The 18,995-nt window shown below is 37.5% G+C and overlaps 1 protein-coding gene across 4 annotated transcripts in view; it reads left to right on the top strand.

Moving 5' to 3' along the window:
* The window catches only part of LOC126475141 (protein melted), a 268,693-nt gene that overhangs the window by 27,811 nt on the left and 221,887 nt on the right, over positions 1–18,995 (top strand). For 3 of the 4 annotated variants that reach the window (XM_050102749.1, XM_050102748.1, XM_050102751.1), the window contains exons 4-8: positions 5,551–5,695; positions 5,776–5,950; positions 9,885–10,048; positions 10,785–10,994; positions 15,500–15,705. In XM_050102749.1, coding sequence (XP_049958706.1) covers positions 5,551–5,695; positions 5,776–5,950; positions 9,885–10,048; positions 10,785–10,994; positions 15,500–15,705 — 900 coding nt within the window. Of the gene's footprint in view, positions 1–4,795; positions 4,943–5,550; positions 5,696–5,775; positions 5,951–9,884; positions 10,049–10,784; positions 10,995–15,499; positions 15,706–18,995 lie in introns of those variants that run through there. The other variant, XM_050102750.1, reaches the window with a different exon arrangement.

Genomic DNA, 18,995 nt, shown 5'->3' with positions numbered 1-18,995 from the left:
AACAGATCCGTCGTGATTTCCAGTATGGACCTTCGCCTGAACCACCAGAAGATACCTGCAAATCGGTGGCTTTTCTGCCTTTTGCTGGGAGCATTTCCTCGAAGATAGGAAGAATTCTGAAAAGATGTAATATAAAAAGTATTTTTCGTCCGCCAGCCAAGATTAGTGCACTTCTTGGCTCTGTTAAGGATGACTTGGGTTTGAGGAAGCCCGATGTGTACAAGATCCCTTGCCACTGTGGGAAGGCTTATATTGGTCAGACAATCCGGACCATTCAGGACCGATGTGTTGAGCACCAGCGGCACATACGGTTGCTTCAACCTGAGAAATCTGCGGTGGCGGAGCGATATCTCACCGAGGGACACAGAATGCTATATGACGAGACACAAATGGTTGCCCCTGCATCTCGCTATTGGGACTGTGTGTTAAAAGAATCCATAGAGATTCGTTTATCTAATAATCTTATTAATAGAGACAAGGGTTATCTTTTAAGTAAGACTTGGGACCCGGTGTTATCAGACATTAAAAAACAACGGTCTGTGTTTCGATTGTCGGAATAAAATTTTTAAATTTTTTAATTTTTGATAGCGAAATCTCGATTTCACCTGTTTCCACCACTGGCTGCGTGGTATGTTTGTTTGCGCTTGAGGGCAGTTATGGCACCTTCTCGCGCACGCATTGTGGGCCTTCTGTGGCCTATATAGGGACTGCCGCTTGCGCTGGGAAGTCAGTTCCGGCGAGATTGTGCACCAGCACACTCACCTGAAGATGGCGGCCAGTTGGACCGTGGAAGTATCGTGTCATGAAGACGTTATGATCCGGCTGCACACCTGAGAAGAATATTATCAATTATTACTCCAGGAAAGCCTTCGTAGTCACTTCTTTAGGAATCAGTTAAATATTTATGTTTTGCAGAATATATTTTTATATGTTTGTTTCAAAAGCTTTAATCAGCAACTGAATGAAGGAATTCATTATAGATAATGTAACAAAGGGAAGAAATACATTAATTAATTTTATACAACAGACAATTAACTTGTAAGTAACAGAAAGATGACTATAAATTTTAATTTTAATTATTTTATTTTAACTCTATATAAATATACTGTACCTACAATAAATCAATTGCACAAAAGTAATAAATGATGTATCAGTCAGTCTCGTGTTGATGACATGTAACACACATAGGCTCTGTAATCAGTTGTGCTTGAAAAGTAAACTTATTGCACTTCACACAAACTTTTGTCGTGGCGGCGCCTTTTTTTTTCTCTCCATGCACATGGCAGCGCCCTTTCTTCCTCTTCTCTGCTGATCTTGGTGTGTCAGTGACTTCTTCTGAAGGGAATTTCCGTTTTAGAAATTCAGAGACATTGGTTGGCAGTGATATAATTTTTTTAGTGTTCATTTGTCAAATCAAACGCAAATTTCTTCAAAAAAAATGTCGAATTTTTGACAGGTTTTCCTGGTTTGGAAAGTGAATGCAAAATTTGGCAATTTATCCCGGCTATATTTAGCACTGTATGAAATAACACTATAGGCTATCTTCGTAATTCTGGAAACAGAATATCTTGCTATGATTTTGTCCACAGTATCCACGTCCCCTTTTGTGTGACTGTAATCAATAATAATGCTTATCTGTTTCGGGGTCAATTTTGTCTGTATCATGCATTGTGGACAGGAGTATCACTGAATCACTGAACAATTTCTTTTTGTAAAGTATGAGATGAGATTTATTACCTGGAGAGCCAAATTTCGAATCTCTGACAGGTTGGTTTTTTAGAGGCAAAAATTCAGGCAGGATCTCTCTTTTGTCTTGTGAAGAGTGGCTAGAATTGTCAATTTTTTCTCTAACATATCTTCCGCTAACTGGCAGATAGTTTACCAATTATCAGTGATGACATTTCGCTGTATACCTTCGATGTCTTTGACAAGCCTTTTTACAATTTCTGCTGGGCTGTTTGATCCTTGAAATGGCCCATCTGGCTGCTTTCCCACATATACTTCAACATTGCTGGTGCAAAAACTCTGTGTGTCTCACGTGGCAAATATTTTTATCATGTATTTGTTAGGTTTGGATGGTATATAATGGATCCAGGAGCAGTGGGCTCTAAATCCAATGAAAATTTCATCGGTTGTCACATATTCTGTAGGATTATATGACCATTTGACGTTGACTGCATGGAATGTAAAAGCTTTCTCAGAGCACCTGACTTGTCAAGTTTTCATTTCAAGTGGCAAAAATAAAATGTCGAATAGTGCCATAATTTCACATCTGTCTGTAACTTTACAGTCTCTTGTAGGTTTGTAGTTTGTTCTAAAGTTACAACTATTTTAGTATGAGATACTATCATATCTATCATATTAGATTCAGAAAGCTTGAAAAATGTGCCAGTTTCATTAGAAATATTGTTTGAATAGTGTGTGAGACCGTTTCATTAGAAATATTGTTTGAATAGTGTGTGAGACCAAGTGAAACTTTTATGTTTTTTTACTTGGTAGTTTTTGTTTTGAAGGCTGGTTTTTTATTATGTTGTGATAGTTTGTCTTTTCCTAAGATAAACTCAATTTCTGAACTTCTTTCTTCCTCATCCCTACTTTCTTCTTCCTGTTTGGAGTTACTTTCATGATCTTGGTCGCTAAAATAAACTTTTCGTCACTCAGATAATCTTCTCTTTCAGCTAACTCAACAAGGTTTTTTGCAAGTCTCTTGGCTTCTTTGAGTACTTCATGGTTTGCAGCTATATCCTCAAGCTTTATGAATCCTTTGGACCTAGAAACAAATAGATAAAAAACACTTTGTTGGTTAACAACTCTTACATCACAAAAAATATACAAAAAATTATTTACGTACTTTTTTAAACCTTTGTAATAAATACTTTTGTGAAAAGATATCTTTACGGCTCAATCCTTTGCATAGACAAAGTGAAAATGGCACACACATTCAAAATTGTCACAAAGAACAAGTATAACAAGAGTGCAGTGTATGGAGTGCCCCACTACGCTTTCCTTGGGAGGCAGTGCAATACTTAGGGCTCTGAGATGAGGAAGGAGGGCAGAGGAAAGGAAAGGGGCAAGGTGGATCAAGTAAACAAATACCTAGAACGCCAACACTTTGCAGAGCTCTGCATTATGCTGCAGCACTATGTAATTCTACAATGGGTTACCAACACCCCAGCATGCCTACTTGAAGGTTAATTAAAGTACACATGCACAGGCTCCGTAGTATTTCATTTTGAAAATGAAATATGGATTTTGGAACTTGCAGAGATACACATTTGATTTTAGTGTATGTTAATGTGTTATCTTCTGATGGCTGATATTTGTGTCCTGTTTGAAGGGTCCAAATGTGAGACATTTCTGCACAGTTTAGCTTATTTTTAGATCACACTATGGGCAGAGATACCATGTGCAGTTCTGATGTTAACAATGCCTAATAATTTATGTATATTAGATTTTGGTTTGCTGATAATGCTGGTGGTAGAGTGAGTAGAAATCCAACATAACAACTATGTTGATGAACTGGATGGGAAGTTCGCATCATATAGACACTGTGGGGCAGAGGTATAGACACTGCAGGGTTGTACTAGCTTGGTGAGGAAGGCAATTTTTCAATAGTGGAAAAATCAGTATTGATAAAGACAGTTGCAGTCAGTGAGATTAATAATCAGTGACAGAAAATAAAGTTGTCCTCACTGACATTCACGTGTTGCATCCTGTAGCTCCGTAACATTCTTCGTTGAATGCTTTCCAACATGTGCCAGTCTAACAACATTAGTTTCAGTACATCACTAATGACTATATTAATGTTCTGAAAGGTGGGTCAGAGATGTTAGCTCTAACATTATTGGCAGGTTATTCTGATTGTCTGACCTTTCTGTTTCATTGTTCATACTTTGTCTTTTTCCCCATCTGTACGACTGCCATTTTCAAAAGGTCAATATTTGCTCAGAAGTCATTCACAAATTTCCATTGCTTTCTGTTGGCCTTGCTCCTGTTGTGGGAGACACTAATTTGACACCTTGTCTCACTGTTATTAAAGTAAGTAATGAAACTAGAAGGAGAAAGAGGACACCAATAACAGTTTGTGGTATTTGATGTGGATAGGAAAACAAAATATGTATAAAAATTAAGCACTACGATCTTGAATATTGTTTCGCCTCTCCTTCCTTTATTAATTTCATAGTAAGAACATTCAGTTCAGGAAGCTGATAATACTGTGGATACCCGTGTGCAGATAAAGAGATTCCTATATAAAAATCTATTATCTTGTCTTTCATTTCAGAGTCACACATTTTCTACCATTTTCTCAGTGTGTTGTCTTTATCTAATTTACAACACTAATTTTCATGAAGTCATTACATTCAGGGTGATCTGCATTGTGCTTAAGTACAGTGTTTATATTGGTGCATCCCCCCCCCCCCCCCCTCACTGATTTATATTTTCTACTGTCACTTCTTAATTTTTAGGATTTTTTGTCTTCGTTTCAGTACCATTTTCCCACTTGTTTATTCTCCTCTCTTCTTTTTTTGAGAATTTTCTTATTTTTCAGTCTTGCTTACTGTTGTTGCATGCTGTTTTGCCATTGTTTTGTTTTACTGATCTTTCATTCACCCACCCTGCCTATCTATTTTGTAGCCTTCTACTGTTACTTTATTGTTCTGTCACAACTTTTATATGTTTGAATTCCAGAGTCGCTTTGTGGCCTTAGTATGCCATTCCTTTTATTTCAACATTTGGTTTGCGCTTTTTGGACTCTTCTCTTCCTTCCAGGTTGAATCTCATAGGCGTTACCAGCACATTTTCCTGGATTTGGTGTCCCTTGTCTCTGAGTTGCAGTCATGTATGATACTTACTCGGACCTACATCTCCTTCATTGCTGTTTCTGTAGGCTTAACCACTAAATCAGTTATATATGGATGCAACATGCAGTGCACTAGTTCAGGTAAAGCTTCTCTGCCTGTGTAATCTCCTCTTGACCTGTTAATGGATGCTGCATGCTATGAATACACCTATTTCTATGTGTTCTGAGAGTGATTACTTCATCCCTTTTTTCATGTTAAAATAATTAAGATGTTACGTGGGTTTCAATGTATTCATGATATAAAAGAAATTAAATTTTATTAGTAGTAGCTTGCCACAGATTAAATTAATGATCCATTAATTTAATCACATCAATAAACATGCTGTAATTAATATATGTAATCACTGCACACACAGTTATTAAATAGTAATGTGTAAATAGCAAAAAAATAGATTAAACAGATGTGATAGAATATTATGGCTTTAACATTTTAGGAAACAACAATAGAAATTATTTAAAATTTGACCAAAATGGTACAACTTCTTCATTAAATTGAGAAGGAAAGAGACAGTTGACATGTGAAAAAAGACTTAATTGCAAAGAGATCATCACATGTTGTATTACGAACTGGGGCTTGATGAGCTATAAAACTTCTGTACACTTTTTTGTGTTTGTGTGGTTGATGAAATTGATCTTGTTTGTTGAATGTATGACAATATAATTTTACTTTCTGAATCATCTTTTGACAGAGAAACTGGCTCAATCCAGCAACATTCTGAAGCTTTAGTTGGCTTGTTGGAATCATGTTTGAATCACAATTTAAAACCATCCCCGAAAGATGAGGATCCACCTCATGCAAAAATAGCCTCTGATATAATTTCTTGCATTTTTCTGGTAAGTTTTTCTAGAAGTAGAGTAATTTTAGCTTTATTATTATAATTGTACTGACTATGGTATGCATATGTTTGTTTTAGAATTATGGCAAAAAGGATGTAATGAAAAGAGCATTGCCAGTTGCTGTAAAATTCCTGCACAAAGGCAACAAGGAACTTTCTCGTAATATGGCCTCTTATCTTTCGCTTGCAGCTATAGAAAATGCCGACCTTTTATCACAACATATACAACTTATCATTGATTCAATAATATCAGGTTAGTATTAGTCTGTTGTAAGTTACTGTTATGTCTTGTTTAAATGGTGGTGATCTCTTATTTCTTTATTGTTCCAGCCCAAAATATTGTATTACTTTTGTTCACCATGTCTTTTCCTCTTTGTATAACAAGGTTGTAAATAAAAGAGACTTTGTTGTGACATGCCATTACTCATAAAATAGTTATAAAATTATGCTTTGGCAAAGTATAAAATAAAATAAACCATAGACCCCTAATCAGTAGAGGAATAGGTCAATATTCGAATGAATGAAACAGCTAACTTTTGTACAAAAAGATACTGCAAAAAGACTCATGAAACTATGTAGCCAGTAAGGCTAAAGTATTCAAGAAAACTTTTGACATCTGTCAGATAGTCATTCAGTGCAACTGAAAAATTGTACCTGGCGATCATGAAGTTGAAGCAATACCTTTCATTGAATGACATTTAAAAAAATTACGTTATGTATGTGGTGATGATGATGATGATGATGATGATGATGATGACGCCGATGCTGATGTCGATGTCCTTCTCAATGTTTTTGTCGATGGCAGTGATCTTCCTCATCTTTTGGAGTATATGCTGATGTGGTAAGAAAAGCTAACTTAGTCTTGAAGATGCAGACAACTTGGTACTAACATTATCACTGTGCACAAATGATGTCTAAGCTGGCCATTCAACATGAGGGGCTCCAAGGTATCTATATTATATCTTCTTGCAATGTTTATGTTCTGGTACCTGGTCTTTCCATTACATTAAAAGAATTTCCTGGATATGTTTCACATGAGAGCTGTCCATATATTTGGATATGTTTCACATGAAAGCTGTCCATATATATGCATCATTTTTGGTGCAGTTTGTGTAAGGTAGGAGCAACAACCTATGTAATATGAACAACAATTTAAATTTCTGAGTGTTAATCATTCCAAACTATGCTTCCCAGACATCAGAAAGGTGCCGCTTCTTCCAGATGATTTTGTGCTGCTTGTAAAACGAAGTTGATCACAGATGCTACTGTTACCATTTACTTAAGCATGTTGATTTTTGACACACTTATCACTAACCCAGATTTCTAGCACATGGTATCAAGGTGGTGGAGTCATTAATGAAGACTTTGCACTGTGTGTCAGCCATGGGGTAGTTATTCTCAGCAGTTGCTTTGTAGGTTTTGTGTTTGATTCTTAAAAGCATGAGATGCTGAAGACACTTTTGTTAGGCATAATATTCAAAACAGTTGGTCAGTAGCCATTTCTTAACACCTTATGCATCAAAGCAGCGAAGTAAATTGCAGAATTGGTGGAAATCAAAATACATATTCCTGTTTGTGTCATCCGTCGCAGGAAACAGGCCTTGTGAGGTTGTTTTCATGTTGTGTATTAACAGACATGTATTTATGAAACTGAATTAACCTGCTTCCTTGGGCATCTCACATTCTCCAGAACATTTCACGCTGAAAAGTTTCATTTCCATGAGCTCCCAGAATCTTGTTTCAAAAGGCATGATGAGATGCTTTATCTCGGTTTGGTAATTGCCGAAACTGGTACCTTCATGTATTTTAAAGAAGTCAGAGGACTGGAGAATGTTAAAATTCCATCACTCATTTGCATCTCAGACTAATTTAACTTTTCCATGAATATTCTGATTTGGTTGTGCATGTCAGCTGTTAGGTGCTCTTTGTCCTGCAATGACAAATTTAAGTAGTCAAGATGCATATTATGTCAGCTAGTAATGGCAGGTCCGATATCTGTTTTAAATCTTTCAGACAGTGCATTTCTTCCTCTTGTATTTAAAGAAAGAGAGATATTTCCTTACAAATGCCAAAGAAAACATCAAGAACTTTTCCCTGACCAGGCAAGCAAACTGTGCTGTGATAAAGTATGTCCCCATACTCCACTTCCATATCTTGATGGAATATTTCAAATTGGCAGTGATTTACACCCTGACACAGCATAAAATTCTCAAAGATGACAGCACATTTTACTGCATCACCTAGTTCCATTTTTTCAGCGTATTGTGCGTCTTGGTGAATGAAGCAATCGACAGTCAAAATGGTTTTGCTAAATTTGCTTTTGAGTTCATTTTTTAAATGAGAATCAAAATCTCGACGGCCAACTCATCACTTTGGTGCACCATCTATAGCTACAGAATGGAGCTTATCTCATGGCAAATTCATATTGTCCACTGATTTACAAGCAGCTTCAAAAATATCAAGTACAGTTGCAGTTTAATCGAGCGGTACTGCATCCAAGAGTTGCTTGCAGCTCAATATTGACACCTCACACAAATATTGAAAAGCTGAGCACAGTTAGATAGATCTGAGCTGTCATCAAGGGTGAGTGAAAAGGGAACAAAGCTCTCAACTTTTTTCCTTAGCTGTGTCTGTAAGTGTAGTATCATGTCCACAATTCAACAAGACACTGTTTGCTCCGAAAGGCTAACTTCTTGAATTGCCTGGAGCTTCCTTGGAAACAAACATTCTGCAACTAATACCATCTGTGATTGTGTGAGAGGTCCTACTGAAAGCAGCTTTCCATCCATTGCTGTAGTTTGAGTGGCTTTGTAGCTCGCTCAGAATGCTGCCTCACTTGCATTTTCTTCATTGTTATGCACCTGAAAAGTATAGATGTGTTACGGTACATGAACTACTTCTGCATATCTCTATAACTTCTGTACTAAGAATTCTTTCTTATGCTTACGTCTTGTTGTATGTCACCTTTAAGCTTGGCTACTAGCTCTCTGCGTGCTTCGCCTTGCACCTGCATGTAATGCACTGCATGAAGACATGTATAATTATGCTGTATATTGTACTTTGTAGCAGAATTAAATTCTTTGAGATATACAAGACACTGCAAATGTCACTTTCAATTAAGGAATAGGGCTTCAATGACTAATCATTGTCCAAAAATGGTTTGTTGCCTCAGTTATGGCTGCTTGTGGGCCAGGGGGTAGAGAGTTTGCTTTCCCCTGCCACATGTGCTCCCAGACACTGCGGTGAGTATTCCAGAGTGTTCCCGCTCTGTGAGTCACTATAGAAACAGCCTGTTATAGATGCTTCTTTCCAGTCCTGAGAAAATGAATCTGTCTCCCAGATATGTAAAGTGAACCCAAACAGTGTGGTATTGCTATGGTATTGTTATTAGGACTGTCTTATTTGACTTATGCGGGTAAGCTATCTAAGCCATGTCTTTTAAAATTCCTTTACTTGCCTGTCTCTGCAACGAAGGGTGAAACTTAGAGACAATGTTTTCTTTTTATTATTATTATTATTATTATTATTATATTTCTGAGGATGTGATGAAAAAGTATATTTTAGAAATCGAAATCTCTTTCTAAGAAATGGTGGCAATAGTATTTATACCAGATGTGTGAACATTGGCCATATGTACCTTGACAAAAAACAAAGCAAAAAAATTGTTGCAAACTATGAAGAGTGTGAGTTGAGTGTTACATTTAGAGAAAAGGCGTGATGAAAGGCAATAAAAAAGGAAAAGTGATTATTTAGTATATTTGAAATGAATGTTATATCTGTATGTCATAGAGTGCTGGTTGTGATAGCATCATACCATCCCTCCAAACTGGAATGAGAGTAATAACCACAACCACAGCAACAGTACTGATAAATGACTTATAGCAATTTCTGTGGCAAACTTCCTTTAAAGTTAATAGATACTGCGCAGTGTGCTGTTCCAGGTTTTTTCCATGAAAGTGACATTTATGGTTGTAGATAATTACTGTTGCTGGCAAGTGAAAGAGTTTTGTACCATCTTTGTAGTGATATAATCCTGTAATATCAAAGGAATTGGTTTGTATTCCATGGACTGGACTATGTCACATTGTGCTGTTGAACTCATCAATTCCTGTTATTGTGTTTATTGTTTTGTTTAATAATTTCTGTATTTGACTGTCAAAATTAAATTTTCAATTTTTCATGTACAGGAAATTACCCCCTGTGTCGTGTGCTTCCACAAATGTATGCTGTTAATAAGGAACCTCTTCACGATCATGTGATGGCACTTGTATCATTGATGCCACTATGTGATAACTCAGAGAAATTGGCACTGTTAAATCTGTTTGCTCTTATCGCAAAAGAGAAGCCACAGGTAAGCACAAGCAACCATAAATTCTTTTTTGATTTTGCAAACTGGCACTTTTTTTCCTCAGTTCTTCACTGATTCCTCATCAGTTCCTCGCTTTGAGCTTCAAATAGATATCTTTCACAGAGTATTAAATCCCATAAGGGTTTAGAGCCTGATAAGATGCAAGTCCACTGTTACAGAGTAACAGCAAATAAAACACATTTTGCAGTATGTATCATTTGGATTGCTGTTTGCAACCTGGAAGAAATTGTGAGATAGTTTTTTTGCTCGAAAATTTAAAGGGGATATTAAATGAACTTCATTTCATTGTTATTGAGGTCAGTTATCATTATGATGGGATAATTAATTAAGCCATCTAACTGCTCGAAGATTTTGAAGACAAGTGGGTGAAATACATGACATTCAGTGGTGTGTTATTGTATGGTGGTAGGTGTGAACAGTGAAATGTCTTCTGTGAATGGTTTTCTTGTGCTTCATAAAAAGATAATTTTCCTTGAATAGGCTGTTGGTCATTGTCATTAGTTTCCAGTGAAGCAGTTTTCATTTGTTTTGCTCTCAGTGTTGAACAAAATCATATATTGTTTTTTAAAATGAGCAAAATTAAAATGCTAACATCTTATAAAACAACTTGATCAATTTACATTCACATTTAGCTTCATACAGTATGGTTTACTGTAATCACTTGAGAGGTCATCTGTGCTGGGACTGTGTACTTTGAGTATGTTGTTTGTTGTTGCAGTTGCTGGAACCTAGCTTACCCCAGCTATGCGAGTATTTAAGTGCTGGTCCTACTGCATCAGCTACATTACAAGTATTCTTGGACATGGCAGGAAAAAGACCTCAGCTGTTGCTGGATCACGTACCAAAAATAAAACAAACTGCTGAGAGTTATCCGAATACACTTTGTCTAGCTGCACAAGTCATTTCATCTGTAGGAAAACTGAGCAAGGTTTGTTAGTACACTCCTCTCCTTTTGTTATATTTTTAAGAAAAATATATTCTGATGAAAATCTTGAATGCTTGGTGCTCTACAGCTTGTAAGTATTTGTTAAAGGATATCTTGTAAACACTATAACATGCATTTAAAATGTTTGATAGCCAGACTGGTATTCAGGTTGACATGGAACATAGATAGGTTTTGGTGTGGTATCAGTGTTACTTTTGCTGTACACAATCTGTATCCCTTTGATATTCAATGATTTATTTATTAAATTTTTCTCAATCACCTTTCTCGATGTTTGGTGAGGTGCCCATGCTAGTCTGTTCCACCTAACCATGTTGCAGCAGTCTTCACAGGATTTTATCTCCTTGCACAGGGATGAGTGCTGAAGGAGAGCATTAATTGTCTTCTGTGTTACTTGAATGACATGAATGATTCGACCGAGCGAGGTGGCGCAGTGGTAGCACACTGGACTCGCATTCGGGAGGACGACGGTTCAATCCCGCGTCCGGCCATCCTGATTTAGGTTTTCCGTGATTTCCCTAAATCGCTCCAGGCAAATGCTGGGATGGTTCCTTTGAAAGGGCACGGCCGACTTCCTTCCCTAGTCCGATGAGACCGATGACCTCGCAGTTTGGTCTCTTCCCCAAACAATCCAATCCAATCCAACATGAATGATTGAACTTTAAACCTTCTATACTGACACTTTCTCTTACAAAACATCATGTCTCACTATACGATGTCAATACAAAGCAGGTTGACAGATCTTAAAAACTGATGTTGCTTGAATGGGATCAAGACAAAACATTTTCTCTATGTAAACCAGTTCAACAGTCATTTGTCATAGTGTCCATTGTAGCCATTACCTTTTTTTTTTCTTCTTGTCTTTTGAACACATTCAAATCATGACACTGAGGAACGAGTGGCCCCACATAGCAGGGGGAGATGCTTACTCGCCATCCCGTCTTGTAGAGAGGTTGGGTACAAGATATTCTCTTACCAGCACATATTGTAATAATATCTCCCACGGTGGGATGTCGTGAAACTTACATACTATTAAACCTTACAAACATCTTTCGTCATCATGGAAGTGTGGAAATGAAACATACTATTTGCTAAAAATGTCATGACTCTCTTCGGGATGTAGAACCAGTCATCAGTGGCAGATATTATGTACCCCTAGATCAATGACATGCTTGTTAATTATAAATTCTTTATGGCGTTCAGATTGATGTACATCTCACAGTACACAGGTTGTGGCGCGTATTACTGCTGTCAGGTCTTAAACAGTAACATTTCTTGATGATGCTCGACTCAGCTACCATATAATATTATAACACCAAGTCCTCTAACATACAATCTGTTACAGTTTCTAATGAAATTAGGATAGCCAAATGTTCTCTCAGGAACACATATTTCACTGTAAATGTATTCGGTGCATTCTGTAAAGATTTTATTCTTTGATAGAGTTATGGGTTTAATGTTAATCTCTTAGCAGAAATTTCCTTCAGTTGCTTGTGGTTAAGTTTCATTAGGTTTACATTTTTAGTTCCATGTACCTACAGAAAATAAAGCATCAGGGATGATTCTCTGTCATTAGGTGCTCTCACATGGACACTCCTAAATGCACAATTCAGATGAGCTGTGCAGATATGCTTGCAAGAATGTCTGTGTGAATCCAGCTTCATTAAAGAAGGAGGTGTGCAGTTAAGCTGCCAGTTAGATGAGCCCCATACCTGCCACCTAGTGCATTTAGACGTACACACTTGGAACATGGCATGTCTCTCATACTGTTGTGTGCTCTCTCTCAAAATCCTCTGTCTGTTGCCTAGAGTACTCAGTAGCATTGTTGTGTATTTTTCACAGATTGCTGTCAGTAATCTGTAGTATGTGACGCAATCATGTTGGATTCCCATTGCTGAACCTAGAATTTTTTGATGGGAATTATAAAATGTATAAAGAGCAACAGGCCCTGTGGAAAGGGAGATTCAAACACTATATAAATAAGAATTTAAAGACTGAAGCTTATGATAAATTTATTGAGTTTTACAAACCAGTTTTCCTCAAAGCGAACCTTGACTTTGTTGCAAAAAAAAAAAAAAAAAAAAAAAAAAAAAAAAAAAAAAAAAAAAAAAAAAAAAAAAATAATTACAAAGTGTACAAGGTTCCATGCGAATAACATTAGGTAATCCATCCGGATTTTCAGCAGCCAGTTAACATTCCATAGATGCTTTCTATGAACCTTTATTGGAAAAGGTTTGTATGGAGGAGGAGGAGGATCCACTAGTCTCACAGAATATGGGTATTCAGAATTAAATTTTCATTCTGTGGCGGAGTGTGTGTTGATATGAAGCTTCCTAGCAGATTAAAACTGTGTGCTGGGCTGAGACTTGAACTTGGGACCATTGCCTTCATGGGAAAGTGCTCTACCATCTGGGCTACCCAACTACAACTCATGACCCATCCTCACAGCTTTAATTCCACCAGTAGAACACTTGCCTGCAGAAGACAAAGGTCCCAAGTTCGAGTCTCAGTCCAGCACACAATTTCAATTTGATTATTGAGCGAAATGTTGTTACTGCAACGAGCTCTGTGGTGCTTTATGATGCAGTTTTTGTGAAGGTGAAGTCAGTATGGAAGTTCAGTGCGTAATTGAAAAATAGGAACCAAGTCAGTAACGCAAAAGATTAGTTTAAGAAAAAGCTTGCTGCAGGAAAAAATTACAACTAATACACCAAAAGGTGTTTCCGTGCAATAAATGTCATTCAATTTAATGGACAACCTGAGAGTACTGTTGTTAGTAAGAATGTCTATGAAAGATATTTTCTAATAAAATATAACTGGATACAAACCAAGTGTCTGAGGTCATTATAAATTTTATGTTGGAGGTAAAGTGGATGCATCCAACATCAGTTGGGACTATAATGCATTTGGGTCATTCTGAAAATAAAGGCAACAATATTAATGTAATTTCCATTAGGTAAAATAAAAGAAGGTGGAAGTAATTAATATGCTGATCACCAACCAGATATGGCACTCAGAATTATTTACTAACCACAATTCAGTAGCACTCGTACTAGCTTATATGTTATGTAAAAATTGTGTTATCCAAAGAGTATATTTAGCATTTGACAAACAGGAAATAATATACAAAATTGAATGAACTGTTGATATCATTAATAGAAATATACTCACAAAGAAAGTAACCAATGAAGAGAAACCAACAGTTATTAAATTCCAGATATAAGTTCTAAATTTTGATTAACAGGCAATTACCAAATACATTTATCTGCATGGGACAGATGGAAGTACAACCACATATTCCTCTGTCTACCAGTTTTATAAATGCCTCAAATTCAGGTGTATCAGAATTCAATGCCGCTGTGACAAGCTTTGTAGTACATGTGGCAGTGGACATATGTCATCAGACTGTGTGACTACTGTTTTAAATTGCTTGCATTGTAGAGAAATCACTTTCATTATGAATAAGAACTGATGTGATTAGGAAGCACATGACGGAAAAGTATCATTTACTGAACAACTTGTTGTTCACAGATGCTGAGGTCCTAATTTGTGAAAATACTTATGCAGGTGTTGCAGTTGGCCTTCTGGTTGACAACAGACATGGATATGTATATATTTCTCAATAGAATATGAGATTCCATATCATTCCCTCTCCCATTTTTCACTCTCTTTATCTACCTGTTCATAAGTAAGAAAGCTTCAGCTCTTTCATTGGTATAATGCCTTCCACCTATCACCCTCTCTCTTGCACGCACACGCGCGTGACGCACGCACACACACACACACACACACACACACACACTCACTCACACACACAGAGAGAGAGAGAGAGAGAGAGAGAGAGAGAGAGAGAGAGAGAGAGAGAGACAGCCTTCCAGTGGATTCAATCCTCCAAAATGACAATTATGACAAATTCGAAGTGGCAGGTTAATTCTTCCAGCTATAGTTGGTGTCGTGTCAAGGTTGTGAGCTGTGAGCAACAAGTTATGTACAGATTGTCATTCTTGAGATAGTTTTGTGTACTTGTTTTTATATTTATTTCAAGTTACTGACAGTTTAGTTCAAAACATCCAAGTGAAGAAATACATGTGAAACAGTCTTGTGTCAGCAAGGTTTTAAGAAATATTACTATAAGTTAGTTGAAAAATTTAACTATGAAATATTATGTTTCTTGCAAAACCATTTTCACAATGAGAATCATGACATACCACAACAGAACTTTTTCTGAAATTACAAAAACTCATATAAGAAAAAGTAAATTAATACGCTGTGTAAGATGATGATACATTTATTTAAGTTTATTTTTGTGCTGTTATAGTAGGTTTAATTAATAGTTTTTACTTTTTATTTCATGCATGACAAAGTATATTCCAATATTAGCAGTTTTAAAACAATTAAAATATAAGCAGACAACACTTAAGGATGTTTGTTGCCAAAACTGTTTGTCTGCTATGTTGAAAGTAAGTAATGATACTGGCTTTTTTTTGTAGGACCGGGCACAGGAGGCACTGAATTTTGTGTTAGAGCAGTTGCACAAAGCAGACCGTGGGAGTCAGGGTACGCTGCTCAGAGAAGCAACATTGCTGTGTAGCAGTTATCCAGTGTTGTTCACAGACAAGATGTTGGCAGAGGTGCGTGGGCACAAAACCCAGACCAACTCAGTCCCAGCTGCACAGCATCCTGCACCAGTGCACAGGTGGTAGCATGAGAGATCTAAAGCCTAACTATATCAGAAATTGCTAGCTACTGTGCTTTTAATGATTGTCATCTTCTTTTCTGTTTCTGGGTGTGTTTAGAAACTATTGCTTAGAGACTGGAAAGCAGTAAATTTCATTTTTGTGGCCCAGAAAGTCTCTCTCTCTCTCTCTCTCTCTCTCTCTCTCTCTCTCTCTCTCTCTGTGTGTGTGTGTGTGTGTGTGTGTGTGTGTGTGTGTGTGTCTCACTCACACAGCTGTGCAACAGTTGGTGTGATTTGGAAAAGAAAATTCAAAAAGAAATTATCTAAAACACAATGTGTAACCACTTTTCATCAGAAAAATATGTCATATATGCTGTGTTTGCATTTTTCTAATGTATTTTACAAAAAAATACACAATAACTTCCATGAGTAGATATTCTTCATAAAGCATAGTCTCATATTTTTTACTGATTTTCGAATCTGATCAAGACCCTATTCGAAGCAAAGCTCAGTCCAAGCTGTATCAGAGTTCCACCTATTACAAATAGAGCCCCCAAAAATAACACTGTAATCAAAGCATTACACTTACTGTGCACACTCCACTCACACAGAGAAGTTAGTGAAACCAGCCCTCCATTAGCTTACATGCCAGAGTGTTGCATGATACAATCAGAGAGTGTGCCTGAGGATCAGCGCCATTTAAGTAGTGGTGCCACAGCGACTGACAGTTGTGCTGTGCCAGCTGTTCAGTTTCCACGGTAATGCCAGCACCACTGCATCCTTTCTTTCCAGCAGTGACCACTGAGCAGGAAGAATAACGTAGGTGGTGTGTGCCCTAAGGAGCCGCCAACGGAGAAGGTGATGGATTGATGTCCATGGGCATTGCAGCGAGAAGCTGGGCAGGGAGGTGCTCAATGCGAGATGAATGAGGCATCCCAGAACTGGAGGGTCCTCCAAAGGTGGAGAACACAATTGCTGAACAGAACGGTGGAAGTGGAGTTGGTTCCAATGGTGCCACACAATTCCATGGGCATAAGACATTGAGTATTATATAACAACATAAAATAAACTGATGGTCTATGGAAAAAAAAAAAAAAATGAGAGAGAGAACCCGGGCCGGGGGGGGGGGGGGGGGGGGGGGCACTTGGTGTGTGTGTGTGTGTGTGTGTGTGTGTGTGTGTGTGTGTGTGTGTGTGTTTTTTTTAAGTGTAGCTGCATGAGTAGGACTAAAAAATAATGTATTCATTAATGTTAACAGTAATCATGTATACATATAGACTGATTTGTTCCACATAATTTTGATGGAAGAATTGTCCAAATGATTGTGGAACATGTAACTAACTAACTATACAACACAGACTTGTGTCGGTCAAAGAGTGCCCTGCTGTCATGAGCAGTTGCCAAAGTGCCCATGTGGAAGGGAGAGGCTTGAGTGATGTCGTGTAGGCAGCGGATACAAAATGTCAAAGATATGAAGCCATGAAGCTATTCCACCATGTTGTAGGCTTCAGTTGGGGTGGCCCTAGTCTTCAGTTGGGATGGTCCTGCAAATTACTATAAGACCACAGTGCACTTTATAATAATGGTATCAGGCATCATTTACATGTGGGTGACATCTGTGCAAAATTTTCCACTTTCTTTTTGAGTCCAAAACCACGCCTGTCATGGTGGTATCCTAGAGGAACACTTGTGAAGATAGCATTTTAGCTCTTTTGTTGTTTCATGAATTGTAAATCCAGAGGCCGGCCGGTGTGGCCGAGCGGTTCTAGGCGCTTCAGTCCCCTATGGTCGCAGGTTCGAATCCTGCCTCGGGCATGGATGTGTGTGACGTCCTTAGGTTGGTTAGGTTTAAGTAGTTCTAAGATCTGGGGGACTGATGACCTCAGATGTTAAGTCCCATAGTGCTCAGAGCCATTTGAACCATTTTTTTGTAAATCCAGAAGTGTGACAAGAGTCTATCCCAAAAATAGTGTCCATTGTGGGGTCAGCTACCACAAGGAAGTGTACTGAATGAGTGACTTTGTAAGTTAGTAAAACTGGAAGTTTTTCTAGCAAAGACAGGTGATCGAGTCCACTGATCTATAGGTTTGTATTGGCTGACTGTAAGAACAACTGTCCTGAACTTAAGTAAGTAGGCTGGTTTAGCAAGGACACATAAGCACCAGTGTCCAGATGTAACAATATAGTGGTTCATTCTATCCTTTATTTTCCTTTGTTTTAGAGCCAGATTTAATTTTATGGGGCGTTTGGCCGTGAACGCATCTAAGTACATTTATCGTGTTACATCTCGAGAAGTCTGCACTTCTATAGTTTAATCACTTGCTTGTTACACTTCCGTGGTTTGGGGCATATCTGCACTGGAACTGCTGTTGGGGGTAAGCTGCACCACAACGTCACTGATTAGTGTGTCCAAACATTGTGCAACAGAGTGAGATCCTTGATCGCTTTATTGGGAATGTTGTCAAAGTGATGTGATGTCACCGAAAATGTAAAGACATTTGACAGATTGCAGAATAAGTCAGAAATTTCACAAAAGTAAAGGGATATGTAAACCATATGAAAAAGAGCACTTATTTGTATTAGAGAGGTCGAAATTGTAAAATAATGTAATGTTAACAAATTTAGAGAAAAATATTAAGTAATTAATCACAATAAACTTGTTATAAAATTGTCGATATGTGATTAATTGTATTTTAATTACAGTTTCAACAAAGTAAGAAAGGTATTAGTTGTTGAAAGATTATAAAAATGATCGTGGCTGTGACCACTTGGCACAGTATTGTTTCAGTCTTTGTCTCAGTTGTTTCGATTTGTCTACAAAACTTCTCCTTCTACCTGCTGTTGCTTTCAGCATTGTCTACAATGCAACAGAAGTTGCTTGCAGTGTGTGGCTTTAAGTATTTTATTCTTTTTTTATAATTATGTTTATAGCTACTTGGCAGATTTTGTAGAATGTACAGGGTGTTTATACAGGACTTTCGGGGTTTTAATGCTTTATAATATTTATTTTATTAAACTTACAGTTATAAATGATATGTCTAATGAAAGAGCAACTTAAACAGTTTTACCAAGAACCTTATAAATGTTCAATTTGGGCACTGGCATAGTGAAGTACACGATCTACATCTACATCCATAATCCGCAAGCCACCTGACGGTGTGTGGCGGAGTGTACCTAGAGTACGTCTATCGATTCTCCCCTCTATTCCAGTCTCCTATTGTTCGTGGAAAGAAGGATTGTCGGTATGTTTCTATGTGGGCTCTAATCTCTCTGATTTTATCCTCATGGTCTCTTCGCGAGATATACGT

The sequence above is a fragment of the Schistocerca serialis genome, chromosome 4 (genome assembly GCF_023864345.2).
Source record: "Schistocerca serialis cubense isolate TAMUIC-IGC-003099 chromosome 4, iqSchSeri2.2, whole genome shotgun sequence".
NCBI classification, from domain to species: Eukaryota; Metazoa; Arthropoda; class Insecta; order Orthoptera; family Acrididae; genus Schistocerca; species Schistocerca serialis.
Note: the sequence above shows the minus strand (reverse complement) of the source record. Positions and strands in the feature narration are given on the sequence as shown.